Genomic DNA, 25848 nt, shown 5'->3' on the forward strand with positions numbered 1-25848 from the left:
GTCAGTTATTATTATTAAATAATAATAGTTATTATTATTAAATAATAATGGTTATTATTATTAAATGATAATGGTTATTATTAAACTTCTGCTATCATTACAAGTGCCATTTGGATTTTCTGATTTTGGAATCCAAATGTCTTATGCCTTCTGGGAGTGACAGTAATATTCCTTAAAGGCTCAGAGATCAAAATAAAAATAACCTAAAATCTATTATCGAATCCAATATTTTAAAGCCCATCCTCTGTTTGTGAAGAACTGGCTCATGATTCTAAAACTTTTGAGGTTAGCTAGACATGCCAGGGGCTGTCACTGCATTTAGCCATCTCTGCTGTTGGAAGCAAGTATGTTGTACTTCTGAACATGTCAGGAATTTTTCTGAAAATAAATTGGTCCTTCTAGTCTCTGCAAATCCCTCTGATAGTCTGAGCTATGATCATTGCCAGAGAACCTGCCCTATTACAGAAATTGTGGGTGAGCAATGTGGGGGCAAAACCAGCAGTTTTCACTTCCCATACTGACAAGATTCACCTCCTTTTGGCTGAGATTTAAGGGAGGTAAATTAGCCTTGTATCATCACTTGGATTGTTAACTGACTTAAGGCCCCAGTTGGGAATGAAAGGCAGGATCAACATGTAACAATAAATACAATTTTGCAGTGTGGTCCTACATATTTCAGTGCAGATCTCCATCGACATCAACTTGCTCTAAAACAAGTTACTGTACGTATCATACGCCAAAGTATCTATTATAGAGATATTTTCTATGTACTGCTTAAAGAAAGACCTAACATTCCACACCACAAACAGCTTGTTTTTGTTTCTATTTTCGACTACCAGTTTAAAGGGAAAGTTATCTAGGGAGTACGTATACTAGAAGCCACATGCTTAGAAAATAAAGCTTGTTCTTTGGACCATTGTACCCAGGAAGAGGAGCTTTTGCTAAGAAGGCACTGGAAATGTTCAGTAAATATTTGTATGCACCGTTTTGGGTTTTTCCCCTCTTTGTATTTTCTGTTGGTCTCCCACTCCAAGTCCAACATACTTCTCCAATCACACTGGCTCTATCAAGACTGTAGGAAAGAGGTGGGAGATGGTTATATTTTAGAACAGTATCCCCTTTCTATTCTACTTAAGATACTTCAGCACAGGCTTGCACAACTCCTCACAACAACTGATGGCCACTGGCCACCGTTATTCTCCCCCCCAATTCCCCTGGCACAACTCTACATCAAGACATACCATTCTAAAGGGGGTTCTTGGGAGGGAAAATGGACCAGTGGGAACCCCCTTTGAAACAATGTTATGCCTTGATTTAGCGTAATTCCAGGGGCATTTTCGGGGAGAATAATGGTGGCCTGTATGGTAAGCTCTCCCACTTACAGATTGCGGGCGGGGGAGACCCAGGTGGCCTGACTGTGAAGAACTCCACTGATAAGTAGCAGTAAAAACTGTTTAAAAAACCCACTGCCTTACACCTATCAACAGTAAGCCCCCTCCCCATTGTAAAAATTCTCCCTCTGAAAAATCACTGAAATGTCCCCCTCTTCACCATCTATGAACAGGATGTTGCATTCGGGGGGGGGGGGTGCATTTTACACAAGCCCTAGTTACAACCATAGCCCTTGCAGGGGCTACCTGCATACGAGACTCCAGGTGCTTCCAGACTAAAGGCTCCTAGTGCTAACCGTCAGAAGCCATTGTGCAACTACTCCATTTTTTTTTCCTTAGCGGATTTTCCTTGGTAAGAAAAAAGACGAAAGGAGCAGTAGGAAAACACAGGACTGTTATGAGTAGAAGATGAATTGTATGAATGAAGCAGGGCAATGGCCCAATAGAAGCCTTTTCTGGAAACACTCTCCCATCGTATGTGAATTACTTTGAGAGTGAAAGCCTTACACTGTTGCCATCAGGCTTAGTGCAGGGTGTATGTTTGTTTGTGGTATGTGTAGAAATAGAAGTGGACCAAAAAGACAGTGAAGAAAACTGAGGACTGAGAAATGGGAGCTAAACAGAAACCGAGAAAAAAGAGCACATCCTGCCATTAGTGACTCATCAGCTTCATAGAGGGCCTTAGCAAAATTGGTTGTCTTCCTTTTGGAGACAAGGTACCCTGCTCAGAGAGTTCCTTTGTATTGCAGGGGTTGATTTCTGTCATCTCTGTATCCTCTGAGATAAGAACCACCACTCTTGTGATGTCAGTTCCTGGAACAAGGCGTTCAACGATGTATGTTCCTCCCTATATACCTTCAGTGGCACTAGGATGTTGCAATTCTAGAGCTGTCCATAAGAACAATTAAGGGCTTCTGTACATCAGGCTTTTATCCTGCACCTTTACCAGGGCTTCTGCTTCTGGATTCTTTGCAGCATTAAAATCAGCTCCTTTACACCATGCTTTTTCTTCAAGGATTTCCTTTTTTTGCAAGTTCTATATGTTTCATTACACAGCCAGTAGATGGCACTGTGCTTTAGCTGTGGTATAGTGGAATTGCAGAAATACACGAGCTGTTGGAATGCTTCAAAGCACCATTACAATTAAATACTGCATTTTCCCCGTTAAGAAAAAGTTGCAATAATGGTCAGAAAGATGGGAGAGGCCCTGGAAGTTGATGATGTCGCATAAAGGACCTACAAACTGTTGTGAGGGACCAAGCAAAAACACACAATAAAAGCCTAGTGTAGAGAAGTCCTAAGATTCAATAGCCTCTTTCTTTGTTGTTAGATGCCAGCCTCACTACTGCTAAAAGGACCTGGAGCATCCCAGTGATTTTTACCTTTTGTTATGTACCAGGATAAAAGGTAAAGGTAAAGGTGTCCCCAACCAGTCGTGTCCGACTCTAGGGTGCGGTGCTCATCACCGTTTCTAAGCCGACGAGCCAGCGCTGTCCAAAGACGCTTCCGTGGTCATGTGGCTGGCATGACTGAACACCGAAGTGCACGGAACACTGTTACCTTTCCCGCCGAAGCGGTACCTATTTATCTACTTGCAATTTCTTGCTTTCGAACTGCTAGGTTGGCAGAAGCTGGGACTGAAGACGGGAGCTCACTCCGTCACACAGCACTCGGGTCTCGAACTGCTGACCTGCCGACCTTCCAGTCTGCAGTACAGCATCTTAACCACTAAGCCACTGTGGCCCCATATGTATGAGGATAGTTCATGTCAAACCATGGCAAATAGGGGAGCTATAAATCTGCTCCTCACTGGCTGTTTTTCTTCAGCTTGATACGATCTCAGCTGCATATGTAGGGAAGGTTGTTTCAGTTCCCTTTCTCTCTTCTCCTGGATCTCCCCGCACAATCTGTAAGTGGGATTGCTCAGCATCTAATTTCTTTGTGACCTGTTTGAATAGCAACTCCTGTACTCTGTTCCTGCAATGTGTTAAGCGTTTAGCTGCTCTAGCTGGGGCACAACTATAATAAAAGAGGATGTCTATGTGTCCATCTGTCCACATCATACTGCCAAGACCATGAAACCTAGAACCTGAAAGTTGGCATGCATACTAAGGGGACTTTAGGGGCGTGCAGCTCAGGGTTATTTTGTTTTTAATGTATTGTAATTTAGAGAGCAATCCTATGGCTCCTAGACAGAGTCAGGGGCGCCATAGGATGCTGAGTAGTTACTCTTCCACACCTGCAGAAAGAGCTATGAGTGCAGAGGAGATCCAGTCATGAATCTTCCCTCCCCGTCCCTTCCAACCACAATGGAAAGCTTCTCTTACAAGGTTGCAACTGCAATGTCAGAGAGGGAGAAAAGGGGGTGTACTAGTGGGAGCGGGGAGGCCAGGTTGCACAGTATCCTTTGGCCTGTCCAGACCCCTCCCTGCCCACCAAAAGTGATTCGGCTAGATAAGTTTGAGGTCTACTGCTTTTTATACTTTAAACGGGGAAGATACACAAAATCTTCTCCATCCTCCTCTCACCCTTGCTGGCATAGCATTGGGTGTTCAACCCAATAGGGTTGGCCTGTAAATATGTCCACGTGGCCAGAAGTCTGCAGTAATACCTACAGTACTACCATCTGAGTTCCTAACTAGTGCACAGCTTTGTAGTCCACTGTTTGAAGCCAGGGGAGATCAGTGGGCCGAGGAAGTTATAAAACTGCCCTTCCCCGCTGCTGTGGGGCAGCCTCCCCCTTAGAGGAATGGAGAGGGCCTCAGGGGGGGCTGTAGGGGTGCACCATAGCAGAGGCTGTGCCTAGGGGTGCCAGCCAACATAGTTTCACTCAGATGAGGTGGGACCAACTCTGGCCACTGCACAAGCTTCGTTAAAGGCTTTGCTGCGTGTTGCCATCTGTCCCTAAATAGCCAACCCTTATGGTAAATACAGTCCAGTGTCTCCTCATGGGTTGTAACCTACTAAAGGTCCCTGTCTAAGGCAAGATTGCAGGAGTTTAGGGTTTGGGGTGAGGCTGTAGCAGAGAGTCACAGCAAGGACTGCTTATCTGTAGAAACTAATGTGAGTGTAATTCCCTGTTTTCCCACCAATTGAGGTGAATTAAGGTAGCAAGAATGTACTTATTTGACAGTGTGAGGATGCCTGGTAATTGAAAAAGTGCATAGGGTGTTTCTATTCCTTCCATTTGTCACATGTCCCTAAAGTCAAAAAGGGTAAGACTGAACAAGCTGCTAGATGGTTATTGGAACCTGCTGATTAAGGAATCAAGCCAGAATCCAGCCAGAATATCTGGGAAGTGCTTGCTTAGTATTGAAGGAGTCTGGGACTTGGAATAATCCTCACTGCTGACTGTTGATTTTGTATGTATGAAGGTTTTTCAGGACATAATGCTGCAACTAAAATGCTATTGAAGAGAATTGTAATGGCTTAGAGCTGAGACCCTAAGTTACATTCATACACCTCAAAATCAGCCCAAGTTAGCTACTGCACTGTTAAGTGCAGAACAATCTGGGATGGTTGTGTGATGATGTCTCTAAGAGCTCCTTCATTGATAGGCATACCGTCCTATTTGAATAAGGGATGCAGGAAGAATGTAGCTGAGCAGGAAGGATAAAAGTGCCTGTGACTGATCTTTCCCATTTCTCAAATAACAAGAAACATACAGCAACAGAGTCATGGGGATCTAATAACAATTATAATAATAATAATGCCAATGCTGACCCTCACCCTCTCCCACACATATGTGACCAGAAGGAAAACCTTTCCAAAGGAGAAGTATTTACAACTTTACAACAACATGTGAGCATATCTCGGGTCAGCCCTTATAAATACCATTTACATATTAAAATAAATATTTTCACATTGCCAAAATAGCACAAGGTGTTTTTTCATTATTTAAAAAAATATGTTACAAAACAATATCATTAATTTTATATTTCTTATTTCTTTAAAAATTAAGTAATAAAACCGTTTTATAAAATAATACAAAAGTAAATTGAGTACAAGATAAGTCCGTTTCTAGCCTGTGTGCTTGGTTTGTGCATTATGTTACATCATGAGATGCTGGCCTCCGGGAAGCCATGTAATCATACCTTCACTTCTCATTGGACAAATAATCCAGAACTTTCCCCTCCACCATGAGTGGTCAGTCTATGGTATGAAAAGTTCTTGGAAATAGTAAAAAGCATAAAGTCCTCTTAGCCCTGGAGAGGATTCTCGATGCTGTCGTGTCTATACACTCCCTGCTCCCTGCAGACTGCTAGTGAATTATTGCGGTCAGAAGTTCTGCTTGGCTAGGACTGTCCCCTGAAGTAGAGGTATGGTGTTGACGAGATTCTGTTCGTTTTATCCTGACATACTAACTGTGCAACAATGTGTGTACATGGCTGTGCCTGTTTGTCTGTGTAGATGCTTGTGTGATGAAAGTGAGCAAGGAGGGCAGAAAGTTTGAGAGTGGAACTACAAGGCTCCGTCTCGTAATGCGATCACACCGTCCTCCTCAATGGAAAGCTCTCCTAGCTACCGCTGCTCAGCATCCCCAGAAGTTTACTGGGCTCCAGACCTTGCTGCTGTGCCATCTTCTGCACATCAAAACCCATGTGCATGAGAAACTGGATCACATTCATCTCTTGTCCTGTATACTGGTCCCGGATGGTAGGGCATGAAGGGTTACAGTGGGGCCAGGGACAACTGTCAATCAAATGGATAGGGCAGCCTTTCAGTGGGGTTTTCCCATTCTTGTTGCTGTCATGGAGGCTACGATCCCAGCAGTGCAGAGCACGGGGTAAAGAGGTCCCCTTCACTTGGATGTCCGTCCAGTGACTGCAAAAACAAAACATACCATTGATGTAATTTGGATGCAGTATTGCTGGGATTTCCTTGTTAATTGGCCTATAAACTCTCACGTTAGCCAACACTGTGATTGGCCAGAACAGCTGCTAACACATAGCCCACTGAAACCATGGATGTTAGTCACATGCAGATGTGGAGACAGTATGATGTGTCTGCACAGAAGGCATCATAACATAATAGACTGCTGAATGTGAGCAGGAAGGAAAGGGAGACAAGGATCCAGCAGAAAGGGAAAATAGGTGTCAGGTGTCTGGGTATTTCACAGTGGTGCTGTAGATGGTGTATCATTCTTTCCATAATCAAATCCAGAAATACAATGCAGCCAGTTTATATTGGCTACTAATGGGCTCGGAAGTTCCACAAGACAGGTGAACAATGACTCATGCTTAATTGTTTTATTTATTTGTATTATTATATTTATTGGATGCATTATAAAATGAGTTCTCTGGGCATCTACCAAGTCAGGGAGTTCTCTGGGCATCTACAAAGTCAATATGACCTCTAGCAACATTCTAGGGCAGGGGTGACAGAATTCAGGCTTCTGGGATCTACTTTGTTTTTTTACTGGAACCTCATGGTCAGTTGCAAAATAGTGGGTCAGGGCAGACGTAGTAGAATTATCTAATAGAATTCGACCTAGTAGAATTAAGGAACAAAAAATCCACTCCTGGCTCCCCCCACCCCAAGCTTTCTCCATTTCAGCAGCCTAATTGGGGAGGGTGACTTTTTGTTGTTGCTACTGCTGAACAACTGGGAGTCAGAAACCCTTATGGATCTACTACAAATCACCCAGAGCTCTACCAGTAGACCCCAATCTACCTTCTGCCTACCCCTGTTCTAGGAAGCTTCCTAAATGGGTGGCTGGGTGATGCTCTCTTAGGTACTAAGCCCCATTTAAGTGCAAAGCAAAAGTGAGACTACATCTCCCCATCCTGGATACTTACTTGCGTGTGATGACCTCATGAGACAAGCAAGCTGGAGCAAAGCTGGCTCTGAAATGGGGAGAAAAGAAGACACAGAATAGGTGCGATAGGAAAACAAAATATGTCCACAAAACTTTAGAATTTCTCTGACAATACAGCTTATTTTTTAGAAATTTGGAAGATTTTAAAGAGCAGGTTCCTTGAATACATCTATACAGTTGAGACTTCAACATTTTTCGAAAAGATGTGGCAAGACTAACGTCACGTCCTTGAGAGTGTTCCTCAGTTCACGGCCCAGGTTCTGGATGTAAAGCCACTGTCCCTCCTGCACTGGCTGGCCAGTCAAATGTACATTGTCCACAGTGAGCTGTGCTTCATCGAAGAGCCACTGCACCACAAAAACAGGGCCTGCACAGAGAAGAATTTGGGACAGATTTCATTGTTATTAGGGCTGCAAGCTTTCATGGGTTTAATCAGTAAATTAATTAACTAAAGCTTTAGTTGATCAATTAGCACAGGACAATTTTAATCAGTGAAGCAGAAAGTTACAGGTACACTGGTTGTTTTTTGAGATAATTTTGATTCTGGTCTGTTAATAGGGAATGGAAAGAAAATATTAAATATCCCTTTTCCTTCTAACAATATGGTAGCATTTGTTTTTTCAGTTGTATCTCACACTTCTTTCAGTATCTAACCCCCACGCCTACCCCCACACTTGTATTAAAGTTTAGTAAGATGCAAATGTATTCAAATTCAGTAAATCAATTAAGGGAGCAATCCTATGGCCCCTAGACAGTGTCCGAGGGGCCATATTATTCAGAGTCCCCTCTCTGAGGTCAGAGACAGCGCTCCAACTCCTCCCACTCCCAGCTGGCGTGGAAAGAACAGTACCAGCCAGGAACCTGACCTCAGAGAGGGGGAAAAGGGGGCATTTCAGTGGGCAGGGTGGGGAGGAAACTGGAGAGACCAGGATTTGAGCTGTCCTGGGCCTCTGCCAGCCTCCTTCCCTCCCCATCTGAAATGACTTCGCTAGACGGGCCAAAAAAAAAAAAGCAGAGTGAGAAATACAGAGCTGGAGGATGGGGAGGTGAAGATCGCCTCTGCCGCTCCTCCCACCCTCCAAGTTCGGGGGCTTACAGTCATCGAGGGCACAACTGATAGGACTGTGCCCTAACTGGTTAAAAGGCACATGATTAATCAACTAAAATCTTTAATAGATTGCTGTTGCTAGCCATTCTTAATACTGATAGGGAAGAATCTTCTGAAGTACATTTCAGATCAGCAAACAGTCAGCAGAAAGCTGTCCTTTGCACACTCACATCGGAGAGTGGGATAAATTTTATAGCCAAAGAAACAATTCCATTCCTCTCCCTCTTTAAACTGCATTTTGCAGCGTTCAGGAACAAGTCCATTCCAATACCTGAAAGATGAAACGATAACAAGAGTTAATTACACAAACTCGTTGTGCTGGAAATATTTAAGTGACTGAGAATAACTGAGTGTATATTCACAAAATTATGAACAGCAGAGGGCAGCAAAGTTGCAACTTGAAATGTTATGTAGTTTAGCAAGAAGGACATTCCGATTATGCATCTCTCATGCCAGATTAAGATATTATGGTACCTGGTGTGTGCCCCCTGCATGATCACATTTCATGAATATTACTTCTTTTCCAAGTAGAACTTCATCAGCTAAAGGCAGCTGTCATCTTATCATTAGAAAGAGAAAGAACGGCTGGGTATCTCAATCCCAGTCTCATACTTTCTGGGAAAGGAGACCTTAGAATGCTTCAGTACCTAATTCCTCTCCTGATGGCTTCTGTGGGAGCGCAGGTTATGGTGTCAATGCAGTCTGTTCTACGATACTGTTTATTATCCAAGAACCAGCCAGAGTCTGCAAGGCCACGGACCTGAATCCCAGGGTGTCCCATTTCTTCCAGCTGCTCGGCCACTCGATCCACATTCAGGAGCACCCCTGTTCCACCAGCACTGCAATGACAACACCAGTCGTTCGGTGAGATGGATGGCACACTGCAGAACTATTCAATATTGTCTACAATAGGACCATGATTCTCTCCAAATATCTGTCATTCAGATGTGAGAGCCTGAATTCATAGGGTGTCCTTACTGTGCCCTGCGTTAGTATCATCTCCTGTAAATTACACTCATTTTGATGCAAATGTCTCATTAACCACATATTGCCTATCCCAAAGGTATTTCAGATAAATGGGGTTGCACAGAAGGCTATCAGCATTTTATTTTTCTTGGTTTTAGAACATTTATATACCACTTTTCATTTTTAAAAAATCCCAGTGGTTGATAGAATAAAACTGTAACAAAATATGATAAATCCAACCAATAAACAAATACTATTTTATTGTTTAAGTAATTGATTTGTTAAATAATATGACACCAGAGGGAGCCACTGAATAAAACAGTTGGAGGTGGTTTAATAAATCCTGCCACTGAGGGCTTCATGGTCCATAATGTCTCTTCCAACTCTAGAATTATGTTTTCTAACCATTAATGATGAAAGCAGGGGTACTGAACCTCTTTTAGTCCGAGGGCCAAATTCAATGTCAGAGAAGCTCTCGGAGGCCATATTGAAGTGATGGGTGGGGCCAAAGGCAAAGGGCCCAAAATACTAGCATATTTTAGCTTACAGCTCTTACTGTCTATAACTAAGCCTTGGGAGAGGCATTTCAACTTTTTAGAATGGGGAAAAACTGTACAAATGCCAGCAAACCAACAAACAATTGGTGGTCGGAGGCAAGGGGGTGGGGCCAGGGAAGGAGGCATGGCCATCTGGGGAACCACAGTGGGCTGGGTCAGGACCCCAGATGTATCAGATTTGGCCCCTGGGCTTGAGGTTCAACATCCCTGGATAAAAGCAACAGTGGCTACTTAGAAGATCAAAAGCCATATCTGGCTGCCTGAAAGACCAGTTAATAAATCATCAAAAGCCAAGTTTAGATGTTTTATACTAATGAGCTGCACCACCTGTTGAAGGGAGAGTCAGAAAAAACAAATACCTTGCCACCAAATATTCCTCAACCCAAATGTAACCACCAGTTAAATCCTGTTCAGTACCACAGTATTAGTTGTAGACATCTCTGGAACCTTCTAAGGCCTGGCTTCTTGAATCTATTTCTCAATGTCCCGAGTGTCAGCCAGCCACCACTACTCAGTCAGGTGGGTGCTTGAAAGATTGGGTTTTCTCCTTAAAGAACTATACTGCCTGCCAGTCTATTTCTGGGCACAGTTCAAAGTGCTGCTGATTTCTTATAAAGCCTTATATGGCTTGGGATCCAGGTATCTGAAGAACTGAGCTTAACTGAGCTCTGCAGTTATTATCCGAGCCTCTCCTCTATGTCCCCCCATCTGAAGTTAGCTGGATGGTGACCAGTGTCTTACTTCATGACAATGGAGTAAGAAGCATTGGAGTATTATCAGGATTTTCTGAACTGGCATGGGTCTGTCAGGGACACATGAAGCAAGATAAGCGGAGTGTACCATACCTTTAAAAATCTGGTTTTCAGGGTTCACACAGCATTTGAAAGGAACATACTTCCGGGTGGGGTGGGGAGTAGAACAGAATATCATCAACCTGGCAGGGGCCGCTCAATCAATGAGAGAGGCTTATTTCCTGCCCCTGTCCAGGCTCCCTGCCCTCCCCCCACTACACTATTATGAATGGAGAGCAACTAATTTTTCCCCATATGTGTAGATTTCCCTGAAGAAGCCAAAATCCCAGATTATTCAGTGCAGCATCTGAAGGCTTGCTATGAGAGCATCCCACCGCCATAATTTCGCTGCATTCCAGCAATCTGCCATGGAGTTATTGCACTCTCCCCTGTTCCCCTATGTGCACACTTTTGCCTTGAGAAGACAAAATCCCTGGCTCTCGAATGAAGCATCTGAAGGCTTCCCCCCAGGGCATCCCTGACCCCAATTTCATTCCATTCCAGCAAACTGTCACGAAGTTCTAGCTTCCACCACCCCCTCTCCTCCTCTGGATACTTCCTCCTCTGGATAGTTCCTCCCAAATGCAGGCTCCACTGAAGACCTCACCAAATCGGTACTGTGATAAAGTGGAGAATTGACTTTCAGAGAAGTGACTTTACATAAAATCAAAGAAGCACCTTTACACAGCATCGGAAAAGTGATTTAACATAACACCAAAGAAGCGAAACAATGCAAACTGAGGTTAATTGCTCCCACTGGGGAAAAGGAAATGCAGGGTGATTCTGAAGGCTCGAAAGAGCGCTCTAGGGCTTTGATGTGTGGGAAAGGCAGGCGAGTTTCTGTAGTCTTCTAGGTTACCAAGGGCATGGTCACACCCCTAGGAACGCTCCCATCATACCGAATTTAAAAGTGGAGGGATGGGCACATGGCAGCTAATTAAAGAAAAACAATGGACTAAAAGTACTCTGCAAAAATGCGGCTTCCCCACAGGTAAACTCCAGAGTGGCTGCAGTGGCCATGACATTATGTGTCGCTAAGGACTTTAAGCCACAGCAGTGTCAGAGTAAACTTCCCATATAGATGGTCCCCTGGGAACAACACTGTTGTCATGGGGATAATGAAAGACTTTCTATTTGTCTGAGCATTTCAGCACGTAACATAAGCAACGTTGATTATGATTTAAACATTTTACTGAAATTTAAGGCTCTGTTTCATTTGCTGCTCTTCCTGCTTTATTTTTGCAATATTTTAGATATTTGTGTTTATTATTTTATTGTTCAGCACCCTAAAGGATGGCATATAACTTTTCTAAACAAATGAATAATTGTTAACACCCAAGCATTTAAATGTAGCAACTAAAACAGAATTTGATTTTATTAACCAGCACTTTTTTCCCATCAAGAAGGGTGACTGTGAGATAAAAATTATCCCCACCACCTATACCTTCAACCCACTCAATCTACACCCCCACACACACACACAACCCACACCTTCTAGACAAGTCTTCACATACAGACATTTACCTGCTTCCTGCCAGCAGCAGCACCTTGGCATTCCCAAGGCCTTTTCCCACCAACTCCTTTACAACCTCTTGTATGATGAGGGCACCCATGAAGACAAACTCATCTGGGGGCGGGGTTAGGGGAGAAATGAAAAGAGTTCATAGTAAGCAAAACTGTTTGGCTAAAATGTTTTCCCATTCCTCTCTGCTGAAGGCTTGGCTTCTGTGAACTGAAAGAACATACCACACCTTTATATGGTAAGTTACAAATGGATGAATTCTATGGGAAATTAAAAAATGAGCCTGGCAGACTTTTAATGAACCTGGCCACGTGCCTTGGATCTACTATCGTTCATTACCTGATGCCCCAGTCTTAAAATCACACTGTTGGTTTTGCACATTTTATAGTATAAAATAAGTATGTTACATTTCCCATCTCTGAAATATTACTATCTCTAGTAGAATATGGACTAATGGTTCAACAGCATCTCACAATATAACAAGTGAAGATGTGTTTAATCTATTGGTTGTGCTAGTGAGACTTATAATAGAAGAACATTTCCTTAGTATGCAAGACTCCTTTTCACAGCAGGTGGCATATGAAGATGGGAATGGATCACTTCAGCACCAGCGCAGAGGACGTCCATGCTCCTGGGTAATACATTTCTGCCTTGAAGCTTTTACAACACTAGCCACTACCTCCAGATAAAAAGCAGAAATCCCAGGAAGTAGCCACACCTCACATACTATGTAGAAAAGTGCCTTGGTCTAGGCCAGTAAACCAACGGCTGTCTTGAAAAGAATTGCTAACATCTGGTGAATCACCTTAACCTGATCTGTCTAGTTAGGCAAATATAATTAATGTTATGTCTCTATGGACTTGCAGACACTAAAGACAAAATCCTATGCATGTTTAGACAGAAAAAATTCATACAACTCCCATCATTCCCCAGCCAGGATTGTGCCCTAAAAAAAAAAGGATAGTAGTCATTAGCACCACAACATGAGAAACACAGCACAAGTGAAACAACGGCTTTCATTTGTCATGTAAAATATTGAAAGCCTCTGATCTCGGTCTTCCTTATCAAACATAGGTTTTATAGCAAAAAATAAAATAAAAATGTTGTATGACCAGGTAGAGAGTTTCTTGGTTATGGAACAGAATACAAGAGCAGAATATATTGGTCTTTGCTCAGGGAAACGGCAGGGAACTCATTATGAATACCCCATAGACACAATGGGTGAGTTTGCATGTCATGCTAAGCTGCCCTGAGAATAAGCCACCATGGGTTGGTTGTTTACTTATTAACCCAACAAACAATCGGGCACTCTGCAGCTTGCCATGGCTTGTTTCAGTTCCCCCCACTGGCTCAGGACATTTATCCCAGATGCCTTTATAGCAGAACTCCTCATTTCCTCAATCCCTACTTCAGTACCCTTTCTGCAATTGGTCCGCTGGGGTTGCTGGCTCCCAGGGGACCCTCCACTCCCGCATCAGATCACCAAATGGAATTAATTTTCTGAGCGCTCATGAACACGGTAATGCGTTCGCAACCTTAAAAACCACTTGTCCGCTATTTAGCCCAGCATACCAATAACCCCCTCTTCTCGGTGTCCCTCTCAATTTCATCCCCCACTTTGGCACTTCCCTTGCTTGTGAACACCTTTTTTTAAAAAGGCTGCTTCACATATTCCTGCAGTAATTACACCCACCCCAAAGGCTCCTTCTCGCGCAGCCCCCGGCTGCTTCCAGCCTCCCACCTCCCCTTCGTGCTTGTTGCTTCCCTCTGCAGGTCTCTGTTGACAGCTGTCAGATATGCCTGTGAGTTACAGAGCAGTGGGGCAGATCAGTAAAAATATGTACATTTCATGGTGGAGCAGCAGCGCTGAGGTGAAAACCATGAAAATTCCACGGCAGAGCCGTGAGGCAGATCACTAAAATATGCACATTTCATAGCAGAACAGTAAAGCTGAGGGGGAAATTACACCAATTTCATAGCGGTGGACTTTCACATCTGTGCACTTGAACAAGACCCCCCACAAAAAAGGTTGCAAATGCATTCAGGACACTCTCCGGTATCATTTCTTCTTGATGCATAGGAGCATGGGGTGCAGAGCACTGACAAGGGATGAGGAAAGATGGTGGCAGTGTTAGCATGACTGCAAGGAGCAGCAGGATTTTTCACCACTCTTGCCAAGTTAAATCTTTCATTTAATCAGATGTCAGTCTTGTGAGACAGAATTGTGAAAAGTAAATAATTTCATGCTAAACCATTACTTGTGGTAAGTTGTGGTGTCCAGCAATTCAAGGTGTCAGCAGCTGCCACCAAATGGAAGATGGGCACCCAGCAGAGGCAATATTATTCTGGGAAAAGGATTACAGGAGGGTCCATATTTTATCTACTGAGTCAGCTATGGCGGTAGTCCCAAACTTTCAAACTGCACGGAGCACTTCTTCAGTCAGAAAGAATTAAGACCACAAAAATTTCCTTGACACTTCCTAGGTCAACATAATTGAAAAGCATTTTTCTGAGCCACAGTGGGCCTCCCTATACCATTTTTGTGACAGGTCTAGGTAGCGAAGTCCCCCAAGCCCATACATAGACATCAGGAGCATCTCTGACTTCGTTTGTAAATCCTGGCACCGTCTCGTCCTTCCTCACCAAATGTAACATTCAAACTCTATCCATGGTGCAGGAAATGCAGGGAGCGGGGCAAGTTTAGCTGAACAGAATGGTTGCCTCAGACTCTCACGATACAGCTATTCCCCTCTAGCCAGTTGTGCTGGGACACCGCTGCATGAGGGAGCTCTGAACCATGAGAAAGCAGGGTTTGCAAGTGGATGTTTTATCTAGGGGATATTTATTGTTCCTTCCTCCCCATTGGCAAGAACCATTTATTTATTTGCACAACTGTAGAGAAGTCAGGCCATGTCCCCTTAATGCATAATGTCTGTCTGGCAGCAAGATGCTGCCAGAAGCACTCACTTTTCTCCGTCTTGGCAGAGGCTCCGCTCCAGACATCGCTTGAGCAATATGGGATGAAACTGCAAGAGACAAGTAGTATGTGAGTACCCATATTCCTCTGACATGCAGGGAAGCGGGAGACGGGGGTCAGGCAAAAGAAACCCTAAAGGAGACAAAACAAGACCAATTTCATGCCCACTCGGATCTAATGGTACCACCACATAGTCGCATAAAGAACTCACTCCAGTTTATTTTACTGACCAATATTGGTTACATTAAATGCATATTTATCATCATTTCTCCTCTCTTAAGACACACTTCACATTTTATACAACAAACTGGATATCCCACTGCATAAAGTGTGAAGGGGAGAGGTACATCCCTTTGCACTTTGACACATGTGATGGGGAGTTGTGATTGGCCACAGCTTGGTGCATGTCCACTACATCTTTGGAGACACACATCAGTCCTTCACACACTACCAGTGTTTGCTATGGCAACCATATAAAACTCGCCATGGCAATCCTAACCCCTCAGCGTATCCATCCAGCTCCCACATGCAAATATTATGTTTCTGTGTGGATGGAAAAGCTTTCTCTGGTCTCCTTGTTTTCACCTCTAGTTTCTGTACCTGTAAATAATGCAATTAAAGCTGTCAGTTACTGTATTCTATTTTTACATTTTGTAAACAGAAGGGACAGTTATGACCCTCTGATATAAGTTTCCTGGCTTATAAAAGCAGCCAAGGGGTGCGGTGTACTCGCCAAGGGGATGGGGTAGTGTTGCATGCGTCTTTACAACATGGTGTGATTCCATCATGCCTAAAAGAGGTGTGGTGAGACCATATTTTTTTTAAACACCTCCCTGAACCCCACCATTTTGGATAATTTCTGGCCAAACTCCGATATTCCATTCTTGAGCAGGATGTTGGAGCATGCAGTGGCAAGAGAGCCAGTGTGGTGTAGTGGCAAGAGTGTTGGACTAGGAGCTGGGAGATCCGGGTTCTAGTCCCCACTCGGCCATGGAAGCTCACTGGGTGACTTTGGGCCAGTCACAGACTCTCAGCCCAACCCACCTCACAGGGTTGTTGTTGTGAGGATAAAATGGAGGAGGAGGAGGATAATGTAAGCCGCCTTGGGTTCCTTGCAAGGGAAAAAAGGCGGGGTATAAATGCAATAAATAATAAAATAAAAAATAATAATAACACAATTTCAAGTGTTTCTGGATGAGTCAGATTATTTCAATCCATTTCAATCTGGCTTCAGGCCTCGTTATAAGACAGAGACTGCTTTGGTGGATGATCTACACCAGGAACTGGGGGGGGGGGTGTTCCTGGACCTCTGTGCGGCTTTCGGTGCGATTGACTATGGTATCCCTTTGGACTGGCTGGCTCTCCGTTTCACAGTGGTTCCAGTCCTTCCTAGAGGGGTGATTTCAGAAGGTGGTGCTGGGGGATTCCTGTTGATGGCATGGCCTCTGGCCTGGAGCCTCCTTCAGGGTTCCATCTTGTCTCACTTCCTATTTAACGTATTCATGAAACCACTGGGAGAGGTCTTCAAGAGTTTGGGGGTTTAGTGCCACTACTATGCTGATGACACCTGACTCTCTCTCTCCTTTCCATCTAAATCCAAGGAAGCTGTCCCAGTTTAGTATCTGATATTAGTAATGGACTGCATGAGGGTGAACAAATTGAGGGTTAATCCAGACAAGACAGAGGTGCTCCTGGTCAGTTGAAAGGCATATCAGGGAATAGGGACTCAGCTTCTTGGATGGGGTCTGCTCCCCTTGAAGGCTCAGGTTCGCAGCTTGGGTGTACTCCTGGATTCAGCCCTGAACCTGGATGCCCAGGTTTTGGCAGTGGCCAAACCACCTTGTCCAGTAACTGCACCCCTGCCTAATGCCCCAACTGAGCCCTTTCCTGGAGATGTCACATCCAGCCATGGTGTCATATGACTTATGCACATCCCATTTCGACTGTCACGTACTCTATGTGGGGCTGCCTTTGAAAAGTGTTCAGAAACTTCCGCTGGTCTAAAACACTGCAGGCAGATTATTGATCAGGGCCAGTTATACGAAGCATGCTACTCCCTTGTTACAACAGCTTCACTGGCTCCCAGTCCATTTCCAGGCACAATTCAAAGTGCTGATTATGACCTATAAAACTGTACACAGTGTTGTACCTGGCTATTTGAGGGAGAGCATTCTCCCACATGAGCCTGACTAGATTTTAAGATCCTCGGGAGAGGCCCTTCCCTATGTCTGGCCACCATCAGACACACATTAGGTGGGATCGCAAGAAAAAGCCCTCTCAGTGGCCAGCCCCAGGATCTGGAACTCCCGACCAAAGGAGGCCAAGCTAGCTTCATTTTTGTTGTCCTTCAACCAGCAGGCAAAATACGGGCCTGGCAGGGCTCCGGCAGTTCCTCTGCTGTGGGTTCTCCCCTCCCCTGTCCACAAAAAGATCTCTCTAAGATTTTCCTTAACCTATTAACAAATTCAGTTTCCTGTTGGACTTCAGAGACACTACTGTGAAAAAGCTCAGTGGGACATATGATACCCCTATCAGACAATTTTTCTTACGATTACGCATACTACCTTCATCTGCAACTTCCATCCATGGTCTTATTACAGTTACTTGTTACAAGAGCCACTCCTGGGTAACCTCAGTTCCCATTTCCCTTCTGGTTCCCATCTTTATATCTTGTTTACTTCCCCGTAGCTTTGTTCCTCCCAACTCCCATAACTGTTCCCCCTACTTACACCATATTTGCATTCCACCAGTGTGGATTTTCCTCTGGTTGTGATGACAGAATGCCAGTTCCTGTAGATGAAGAATTAAAAAAAAAAAAATACTAAGAGATAGAAAAACATCATTCGAATAATAAAGCAGTCTCCGGCAATGCACAGAGAACATTCAACATGAACATAATGGTGAAAGATGCTAAAAAGGAAACATTCTGTGCCTATATCTGCAGGAAATGGACCTTTGGGTCCATGACTTATGAGCACACTTCTCAGCACCTGAAAGAACATAGCAGGTACAATAAATTCCTTCCTAATGTGTTTATGCTGGTGGCATTAAAGGTAAAGGTAAATTACACATTTTCCAAACTGGAATAAGAAAACCATAGTCTAATAGTTCAAAACACAGGTCTATTTGGGCAGATAAGTAGATCCATGTGCATTCACCGCTGGAGTTGAAAGGTAACTTCTTCCCACTGGTCAAGAGAAGACAGAATTATACAACCCAATCCTATACATGCCTACTCAGAAGTAATTTAAATAGAGTTTAGTGAGTATAGGACTGCAGCCTCAAAAAGAGCACTCAGGGAAGTGAAGGAATAAAGGAAATCTATAACCACATTCTGAGTTCTAAGGTCAAAGTTGCTTCTTAAATTAGGCAGTAAGGCATGAGGCCATAAGGGTTAGCCACCTACCAAAACCTGATACCAACCCCCACAGCAATTCTCTGTGCTTTTGAATTAGGAGCTTACTCCTGTGATGTAAAAAAAAAAAAAAAAAGGGAAGGGCCATGGCTCAGTGATATGGCACCTGCTTTGCATGCAGAAGGTCCCAAGTTCAATCCCCAGCATCTCCAGGTAGGGCTGGAAAAACTCCTGCTTGTAACCCTGGACAGCTGCTACCAGTCAGTGTCAACAATACTGGGTAAGATAGACCAATGATCTGACTCAGAATATGGCAGCTTCCCATGTTCCTAATGCTAAGCAAATACATTCAGGGACCCCTTCAGCCCTCTTTTGTGTCTGCCCATAAAGCAGTGTCCCCACCAGCCTCTCTGAACAACATCCTATGTTTCTGGAGTCATAGAGACAGGTGGCATCCAGAACAGGCCTCTGGTAGGATTTATTTAGTAGGCCTTTCTGCATAGCCTAAAAACCATCTCTTCTTCGTACCTCAACACAATCTCTACCATCAACTGGGAGAAGATACTATTAATGCTGCCCAGTTTACTTACAGTACAAACACAGAAAAAACAACTATAATTTATATTCTGCTTTTCCACATAGATCTACCAAAATAAGAACAGTAAGAAATACAGTAAGAATACAGATCAACATACCAAGCAGTCTACTAGCTATTCATTTCAAAACACAGTACAGCAGTCCAAACAAATGGTTTATTTGTAACAGCGCAGTCCAAAGTGGGGTTGTAGGGGGAGCTAAACGGTGGATTCACCGCCTCATTCAAAGCCCCACCATCTTGAACTGGCCAGGGCAGAAGGAGGGTGGTTGTGTGTTTTTTTTTTACTTTTTTCCCTGGCAGTGTGGGTTTTAAATTCTTTCCCTCCTGCCCCACCCCCTGAATGCCCCATTTTGGGGCCTTCTGTTGGCTACTGGCTACATGAACACTGCTGGGGGTAATGCTACACTCACAGAACTCTCTATGGGCATAGCAGAGGCTTCCACAGTGGCAAAAGGTGCCCCCCACCCCCAGCGGTGGGAGACCACTGTGTAATCCTAACCCACCCCAGCAAACTAGATATCTGTGGTTAAGGATTGCTCTGAAAAAGACTAACATTAAACAAACATTTCAAATTCATTACAACAGCCCTCATCATAGCAGGCCAGGGTAGAACCCTGGTTGAAGGGTCTAAGATCTGCATACCTTAGAGCAGGCACGTACAACCTTTTTGTCCTCAAGGGCTGCATGCAATGCTAACAGCAGCTCTAGAACAGCAGTCTTTTCCTCACTGCCCCCACAATGAGTTGGGTTGTGTGGAAAAGTGGGCAGGGCTCACCCAGGTTCCTGTAGGGAAGTAGCCAGAGAGTAGCCAAAGGCCACATGCGGCCTGTGGATTGTGCACCCTTGCTTTAGGGAGTCCTTCCTCCCATAAGTAAGTCTTGTGCCCTTAGACCTGCAGAGTAAGCTCTGTTCCACATCACTTCCTTCCCACAGGCAAGGAGGTAAGTAGTGGAAGGCGATATAGGGATGGACTTTCTTTATAGTGGCAGCCACATTATGAAATCCTCTCATAGTCAAAGTGCATCAGAGGCCTTTCTATTGAATTTTAAATGACTGCATGCATTGTTTTAATGTTGATGTATTTTATCTGGTTGTTTTATCACTGGGTTAGTGTTGAGTTAATGGAACAGTAGTATTGTAGTATTTCCAGAGAAATTATACAATACTAGATGTGTCATTATATATCTTTAACTATATATTTATGTAGAAAGTAGAACCAATTTATAATTCATAGTGTAAGTCCCAGGCTGACAGGGATAAAGAATTTACCAGTTCTAGTAATGGGCCACTCCTTGGAGCTCATAAGTCTTCTCATTGTTTCATACCGAGTGTTGCAGTTCTCTCTGTTGAAGCAGTACCAGCCTCCTAATTCAGAAAAAAAACAAGAATAAGATAATGTCAATTTTCCCTGTACCACATCCTATTACATCTTTTTAGGCTCTAATTTTAGGAAGGGATGCTCAATGGAACTAATCATAAATCTAAACACTTTCTACAGTGTTTCTAATATTATTACTCACCATGAGTCTACAGATCAAGGTACATATAACACTTACATAGTATCCAATATAACACAATAATGGGATCTAATCTGATTGAGACCCTAAGAGCTTCTCCACACAAGGTTAAAATCCTGCACCCTTACCAGGGCTTCTGCTTCTTTGCAGGATTAAGATGGCCTCGTGGTTATTTCCAGGTTTTTTCTTTCTGGGCAAGTTCTATCTGTTTCATTATGCAGCCAATAGATGGCGCAGCGATAAAGCGGGATTCTGGAAATTCACAGGAAATTTATGTGCTTCAAAGTGTGATTAAAATCTCTTATCGCATTATCTCTGTTTAGAATTACACTGCAATAATGGCAAGAAAGCATGGGAGAGGCCCTGGAGGTTGACATCATATAAAGGACCTACAGAAAAACCTGAGTGACCAATCATGAGTGCACAATAAAAGTCTCATGTAGAAATGCCCTCAGGCTTCAGTACTATGCATGCTTCCCTAGAAGTAATCCCAGCTGAACACAGTGGGACTTACCTCTGAGTAAATATGCATAGGATCCCATTGCACAGTACTATCTCTGAATGCAGAAAGCTAAAAACACAGTATTTGCTGTAAAATAAATGTAACTAATAGTTTAGTGCTGGTCTCAAAGACAGGTTGACATCATTTCCAAGACATAACCTGCCTTGTACTACTCTGTTGCAAGTCTTGCTAACTTCAGTAAGGCTTTTGCCAATGTCTGATTTTCCAAACAGTTAATTGGAAGCATGCAAGTTTTACATCTAGCCGAACTTATGCCCTGATCCTGCCACTCTGAAAGTGATCTAGATGAAGTAAGGTTACTTTCTTCTTTTTTAGCACAGCAGTCAACTGCATGTCTCACCGCATGCCACTGCTGTGCCAGCAAAGAAGGGCCTGTTTTGCACATGTCAGAATAACATACACATTCCTCTGGACTGTGGCCATTATTTAGAAGTAAGTCCCATTGGATTGAACAGAACTTGTTTCCTAGTCATGACCCCGATTCTGCTCTACTCATGTACAACAACTAGTAGCCCTGGATGCAATTTCACTAGTCTAAAGAGGCAGCGGGCAAGAGTGGAAAAAACCCAGCCACTCAACATCCCAGCACTACAGTGCCACAAAGGTGTTTGGGATTAGGGAGGGAGCATGCAAAGGAGAGAAGCAAACAACCCAAGGGATTGAGAAAATAAGCCACAGTTTCTTCGATCATCTGCCAGACAAACCCTGGGTAGGGCAACAAACCATGGATTAAATAAACCATGGATTACTGTGACGTGTGAACCAGGCTATTGCCTGTTTCTTCTTACTGGACCAGAGCACATGTATTTAGGATTGGGCATTCAAGATGAAGCTGGACAGTCACTTGTCAGGGATGCTTTGGCTTGGATTCCTGCATTGAGGGGGCTGGACTCGATGGTCTTATAAGGCCCCTACCAACCCTACTATTCTATGATTCTATGAACACTGCTTCTGTAGAGAATGCAGAGTTCCTGAGAAAATTTGTGGAACTTTAGTTGAGATACTTGACATGATCAAAACCACGCAAAGTATTTATTTTAGTAATAAAAGTTGAGAATGTTGATAATTTCTTAGCTACAGGTTCACTATGGTCACTTCTACTGCTCAGTGGCAGAGCACATGCTTCGCGTGCAGAAGGTCCCAGGTTCAATTCCTGGCATTTCTAGGTAGGGCTCGGAAGTAATACTACCTGAAGCCCTGGAGAGCTGCTGCCCATCAGTGTGGACAATACTGGGCTAGATGGACCAGTGGTCTGACTCATTATTTTGGAAACGTAGGATGCTGCCTTATACTTTTGAGGCCGCAGTCCTAAGTGCTCTTACTTGGAAAAATGTTCCATTGAAATCCATGGGATATATTTCCAACCAAATGACTTTAGGACCAGGATACAGGGGTCTGTCAATTGCTATCGTGTTATGCAGAGAAAGAAGGAAACAGCACATGTATGAAAGCCATAGTCTGTTCAGAGACTTACTGCATGTATACAATGAAACCTAGGAAATACAAGGCTGAGACCAAGGAAACCACAGCACTCAATAGACTGCCTAGGGCTGCAATCCTATACAACAGCCTTCTCCAGCCTCATGCCCTGTTGCACCACAACTCTCATCATCACTAGCCAGCTTGGGAAAAGCACATCTGTAAGTCCCGCTGAACGCAGCAGACCTTACTTCTGAGTAGACACACAGGATTGCACTGTCAATAGTTTTGATTAGTTAGGTGAATAAGTAGGTGCCAGTAAATCTGCAGGTGGCAGGGGCATATGAAATAGTGAAGTGGGGGAGGATGGAGACATTGGTTACGGAGAAGGCAGTCAGCACATACACACGCTCCCTAGAAGCCTTTGAAGAAAGCAGCTGGGAAGCTCTTCCGCCATCTCTTGATTTTTACAAAAAGAGCCTAAAATGACTGAACTTTGCCTAAATACATTGAAATAAAATTAAAGAAAACTCAAACTCACCTTCCAGGAATAGCAGCCACCTTCTACTGCCTTTCGATTCTTTGAGGTAGTAGCTAAAACAAAAACAAATAGAAGGCAGCGTGAACTTAATTAGGGAGACTGGCTCGCTCAACCACAAGCTCTTTGATACACCAACTCATTATAATATCAAGAGGGTTACATAAAATACTTGGGTAAAGAACAAGAGAAAGAAACAGGATGGCTGTCAAAAGAGCTCCAAACAGAGTCTGATCAAAGGGCCTTCTCGGGGACCCTGAGCCAGGCTGAAGTGGCTTTCATCTTGCTCCAAACTAAATGCATTAAACAAATTCCTAGCATTCCTAAGTATTTCCAGGCAGGAAAGAGTTATTCCACCTGTTACTGGCTGTGTTCTTAGTAACGGCCACATGGTGGAAGCAGAAGAGCTTGAACACTAGGAAGGATTGTTTCAGCACTTCTGAAGTACTAAGTATGCTTAGAGCAAGAAGAGAGCAAGGGAGCAACAAACGGTATTAATAGTAAACAGTCCTGTGCTCTTTCTCAACCAACTCTCCTCAGCAAAAACATTGCTGTACAAAGGAGGGAAAGAGGTTATCAATGTTTTTTCAGCACATATACAGAAAGACCAGAGAGCTGGTTGGGGAACTCACAGAGTTCCGATTCAGAAACAAGTTCATGTTAGTGAGGTTGTGTCAGCTGAACTAAAATCTTAACCAACAGGGACATTACAGAGTTTGAATGACTGTTCTGCAGGCTTCCAAGGAACTATACTGCTCTGAGATAGAACGCTGTCCACAATGTTCTGCAAAGTCCTGATTTTTCTGGACTAGTGGAGAATCCTCTGAATATGGGCACGCTATTAACACAAGTCTGTGGGAGATCTCGTGAACATAAGGAACTCTAGTATAAAGGGATGGGGCACAATAAGAACCAAGTACAGTTACATTCAGTACTGTTTTCACTCCCATCCACCTCTTTTCCGGGAGCCTATTTGCCCTGCCCTGAGGGAGAGGTCTGTGAATCAGTTCACCTCCAGTGATTGCTTTTAACATATTTAAGAAAAAAACCCTACTGATAAACTGGCGGGCACGGGACTACACAGCTATGGAAATTGTAACGAGGGGAGGCAAATAAAAGAGAAGAAGCACAGAAGGGAAGAAAACGGAGACGGTGAAGACGCAGTAGATTCTCATCATCTTCCCTCTCTCCGTTAGACACAGAAGCCAGGGCTGTGGGCCACTGCAAGCATGAGGTGCATTACGGCCGGGGATGACGCAGGCCGGCTAGAGCGACCCAGAAGAGTGGGGAGAAGGCGTGGAGCCTGTACTCACCCGGCAGGGCTGCCGTCGTTGCAAGCGACGGAACTGTTGAGCAGCAAGTGGCGCCTCAGCTCCTGGTGCAAGCTCTGAGCCGAGCAAGGGTAGAGGGACTGCGCCAGGCTCTTGATCTGGGCCATGAAACTGTCCATGTTCCCCTCCACAGCTGTAAAGTCCAGCGGGAAGCTCTCCACCGGCTGGCCAGCCGCGTCGCTCCGCTCTCGGGCTGCCGCCGCCGGCTGCTGCTGCTGCAGTTGCTGTCCACGCCGCCTCCAGCTCTTCCTGCCCTCCCCGCCGGGGCCCCAGTGCAGCAGCCCCAAGAGCAGCAGCATTTGCACGGTCCCTGTGCCCATTGCGACGCGCAGCCACCTGCTGGGGAGGCGGAGGAGGAGGAGGAGGAGAGGGAGCCGTGAGCGCAGCCGGCTGGTTTGCTGGAGGGCGGGCAGGGGATCGACTGCCTCGCCTTGGGCTGCGGGGTGCGCTCTGCCCCTGGTGGCGATCGGTGCTCCGCGGGCTGGGGGGCGCTGGCCTGCGCCTGCTGCGCGCCGTGCTTTGCCAAGGGTCTGGCAGCTCTGGCCCGTCGCGCTCGCTCCAATGAGCTGCGAGCGAAGCAGCGCCTGGGCGTAGTTTGCGGGAGCCGGCGCTTGGTGCCCGCGCGGCCCAGGGTCTGTGGCGGGGCTCGAGGGCGCTCGGCTTTTCTTGGCGCGCGGGCTCGCCACCTCGTCCCAAACCACAAACATGACAAGAGGGGCACGGAGTGCACGGGGAGCCCGCCGGGGGCGCCGCCAGCCCGGGCGCCGCGTGGGGCGGCAGCAGCCAGCCGGCCAGCCCCCGCCCTCCCCTTCTCCGCCTCCACCCCACCCCATGCAAGAGGACGGAAAGAAAGGGGGGGAGGCTTTTCTTTCATTTCCCAGCCGACAGACGTCGCTCTGCCTGATGGCGGTCTTCCTTCCCTTCCATCCCGTCTGAAGTAACGCCCAGGGAGTGCCAAAAACACCTTTGCTGCCTCCCGCCCAGAAGCGCACGGCGCCCTTCCAAGGGGCTGCAGGCAGTCGGGGCCCTCCGTTCGCAGGAGGGCTCAACTGAGCGGGACTTGGAAGGCGCCCCGTTCTTCCCGCCGGCCAGCGAGGCCCCGCACCCCAGCTGCGGAAAGGGGTGACGGTTTGTACATGAATGAAAAGACGTACCTCCTCGGCTGCGTGTCGTTCGCGGCCCGAGGGTGGGGTGCGGGGCCGCTTCAGCCGAGGAGGCGCCCTCGCGGCCTCGGGCATTGCCCCACGGGGGTCGGCGGCTACACCCGCCTCCTCTCAGAGATGCCCCGCCCAGCGGGAGCCGGGCTCGGTGTCCCTCGCGCTGGGGAGCCTCTCTCGGCGGGGCTCTCCCGCCCGCTCTCCCCATTGCTTTGAGTCCGCCGCCCGGGGTTCCCCCAGCCACGTGCTGGTGCTGCGGCAGGCGGCCCCTTCGGCTCTC

General features: G+C 45.3%; 1 protein-coding gene across 2 annotated transcripts; it reads right to left on the bottom strand.

The window, feature by feature from the left end:
• Positions 1-5059: 5059 nt before the first annotated feature.
• Positions 5060-25848, bottom strand: NOTUM (notum, palmitoleoyl-protein carboxylesterase). 2 transcript variants are annotated; one of them, XM_084832357.1, is made up of 12 exons: positions 25566-25848; positions 24394-24750; positions 23084-23136; positions 20353-20448; positions 17860-17920; positions 15121-15179; positions 12156-12258; positions 8965-9156; positions 8488-8588; positions 7429-7576; positions 7190-7237; positions 5060-6215 (listed from the first exon to the last, which is right to left on the bottom strand). In XM_084832357.1, the coding sequence occupies exons 2-12, from the start codon at positions 24729-24731 to the stop codon at positions 5909-5911; spliced, it is 1506 nt and encodes a 501-aa protein (XP_084688483.1). In that variant the 5' UTR covers positions 24732-24750; positions 25566-25848; the 3' UTR covers positions 5060-5908. The 2 variants fall into 2 exon arrangements, with proteins under 2 accessions (XP_084688483.1, XP_084688482.1); XM_084832356.1 differs by lacking the exon at positions 25566-25848 and having other exon boundaries at positions 24394-25186.

This window comes from Heloderma suspectum, chromosome 2, assembly GCF_057233095.1.
Source record: "Heloderma suspectum isolate Gila_16-S chromosome 2, 16-S_ref, whole genome shotgun sequence".
Lineage (NCBI taxonomy): Eukaryota > Metazoa > Chordata > Lepidosauria > Squamata > Helodermatidae > Heloderma > Heloderma suspectum.

Coding starts and splice junctions, on each gene's coding strand:
- NOTUM (XM_084832356.1), bottom strand. CDS start 25,118: ATGTTTGTGGTTTGGGACGAGGTGGCGAGCCCGCGCGCCAAGAAAAGC. Junction 9,157..12,155: donor CTGCTGCTGGCAGGAAGCAG/GTAAATGTCTGT, acceptor TTGTCATTGCAG/TGCTGGTGGAACAGGGGTGC. Junction 6,216..7,189: donor CATGAGGTCATCACACGCAA/GTAAGTATCCAG, acceptor TTGTTTTTGCAG/TCACTGGACGGACATCCAAG.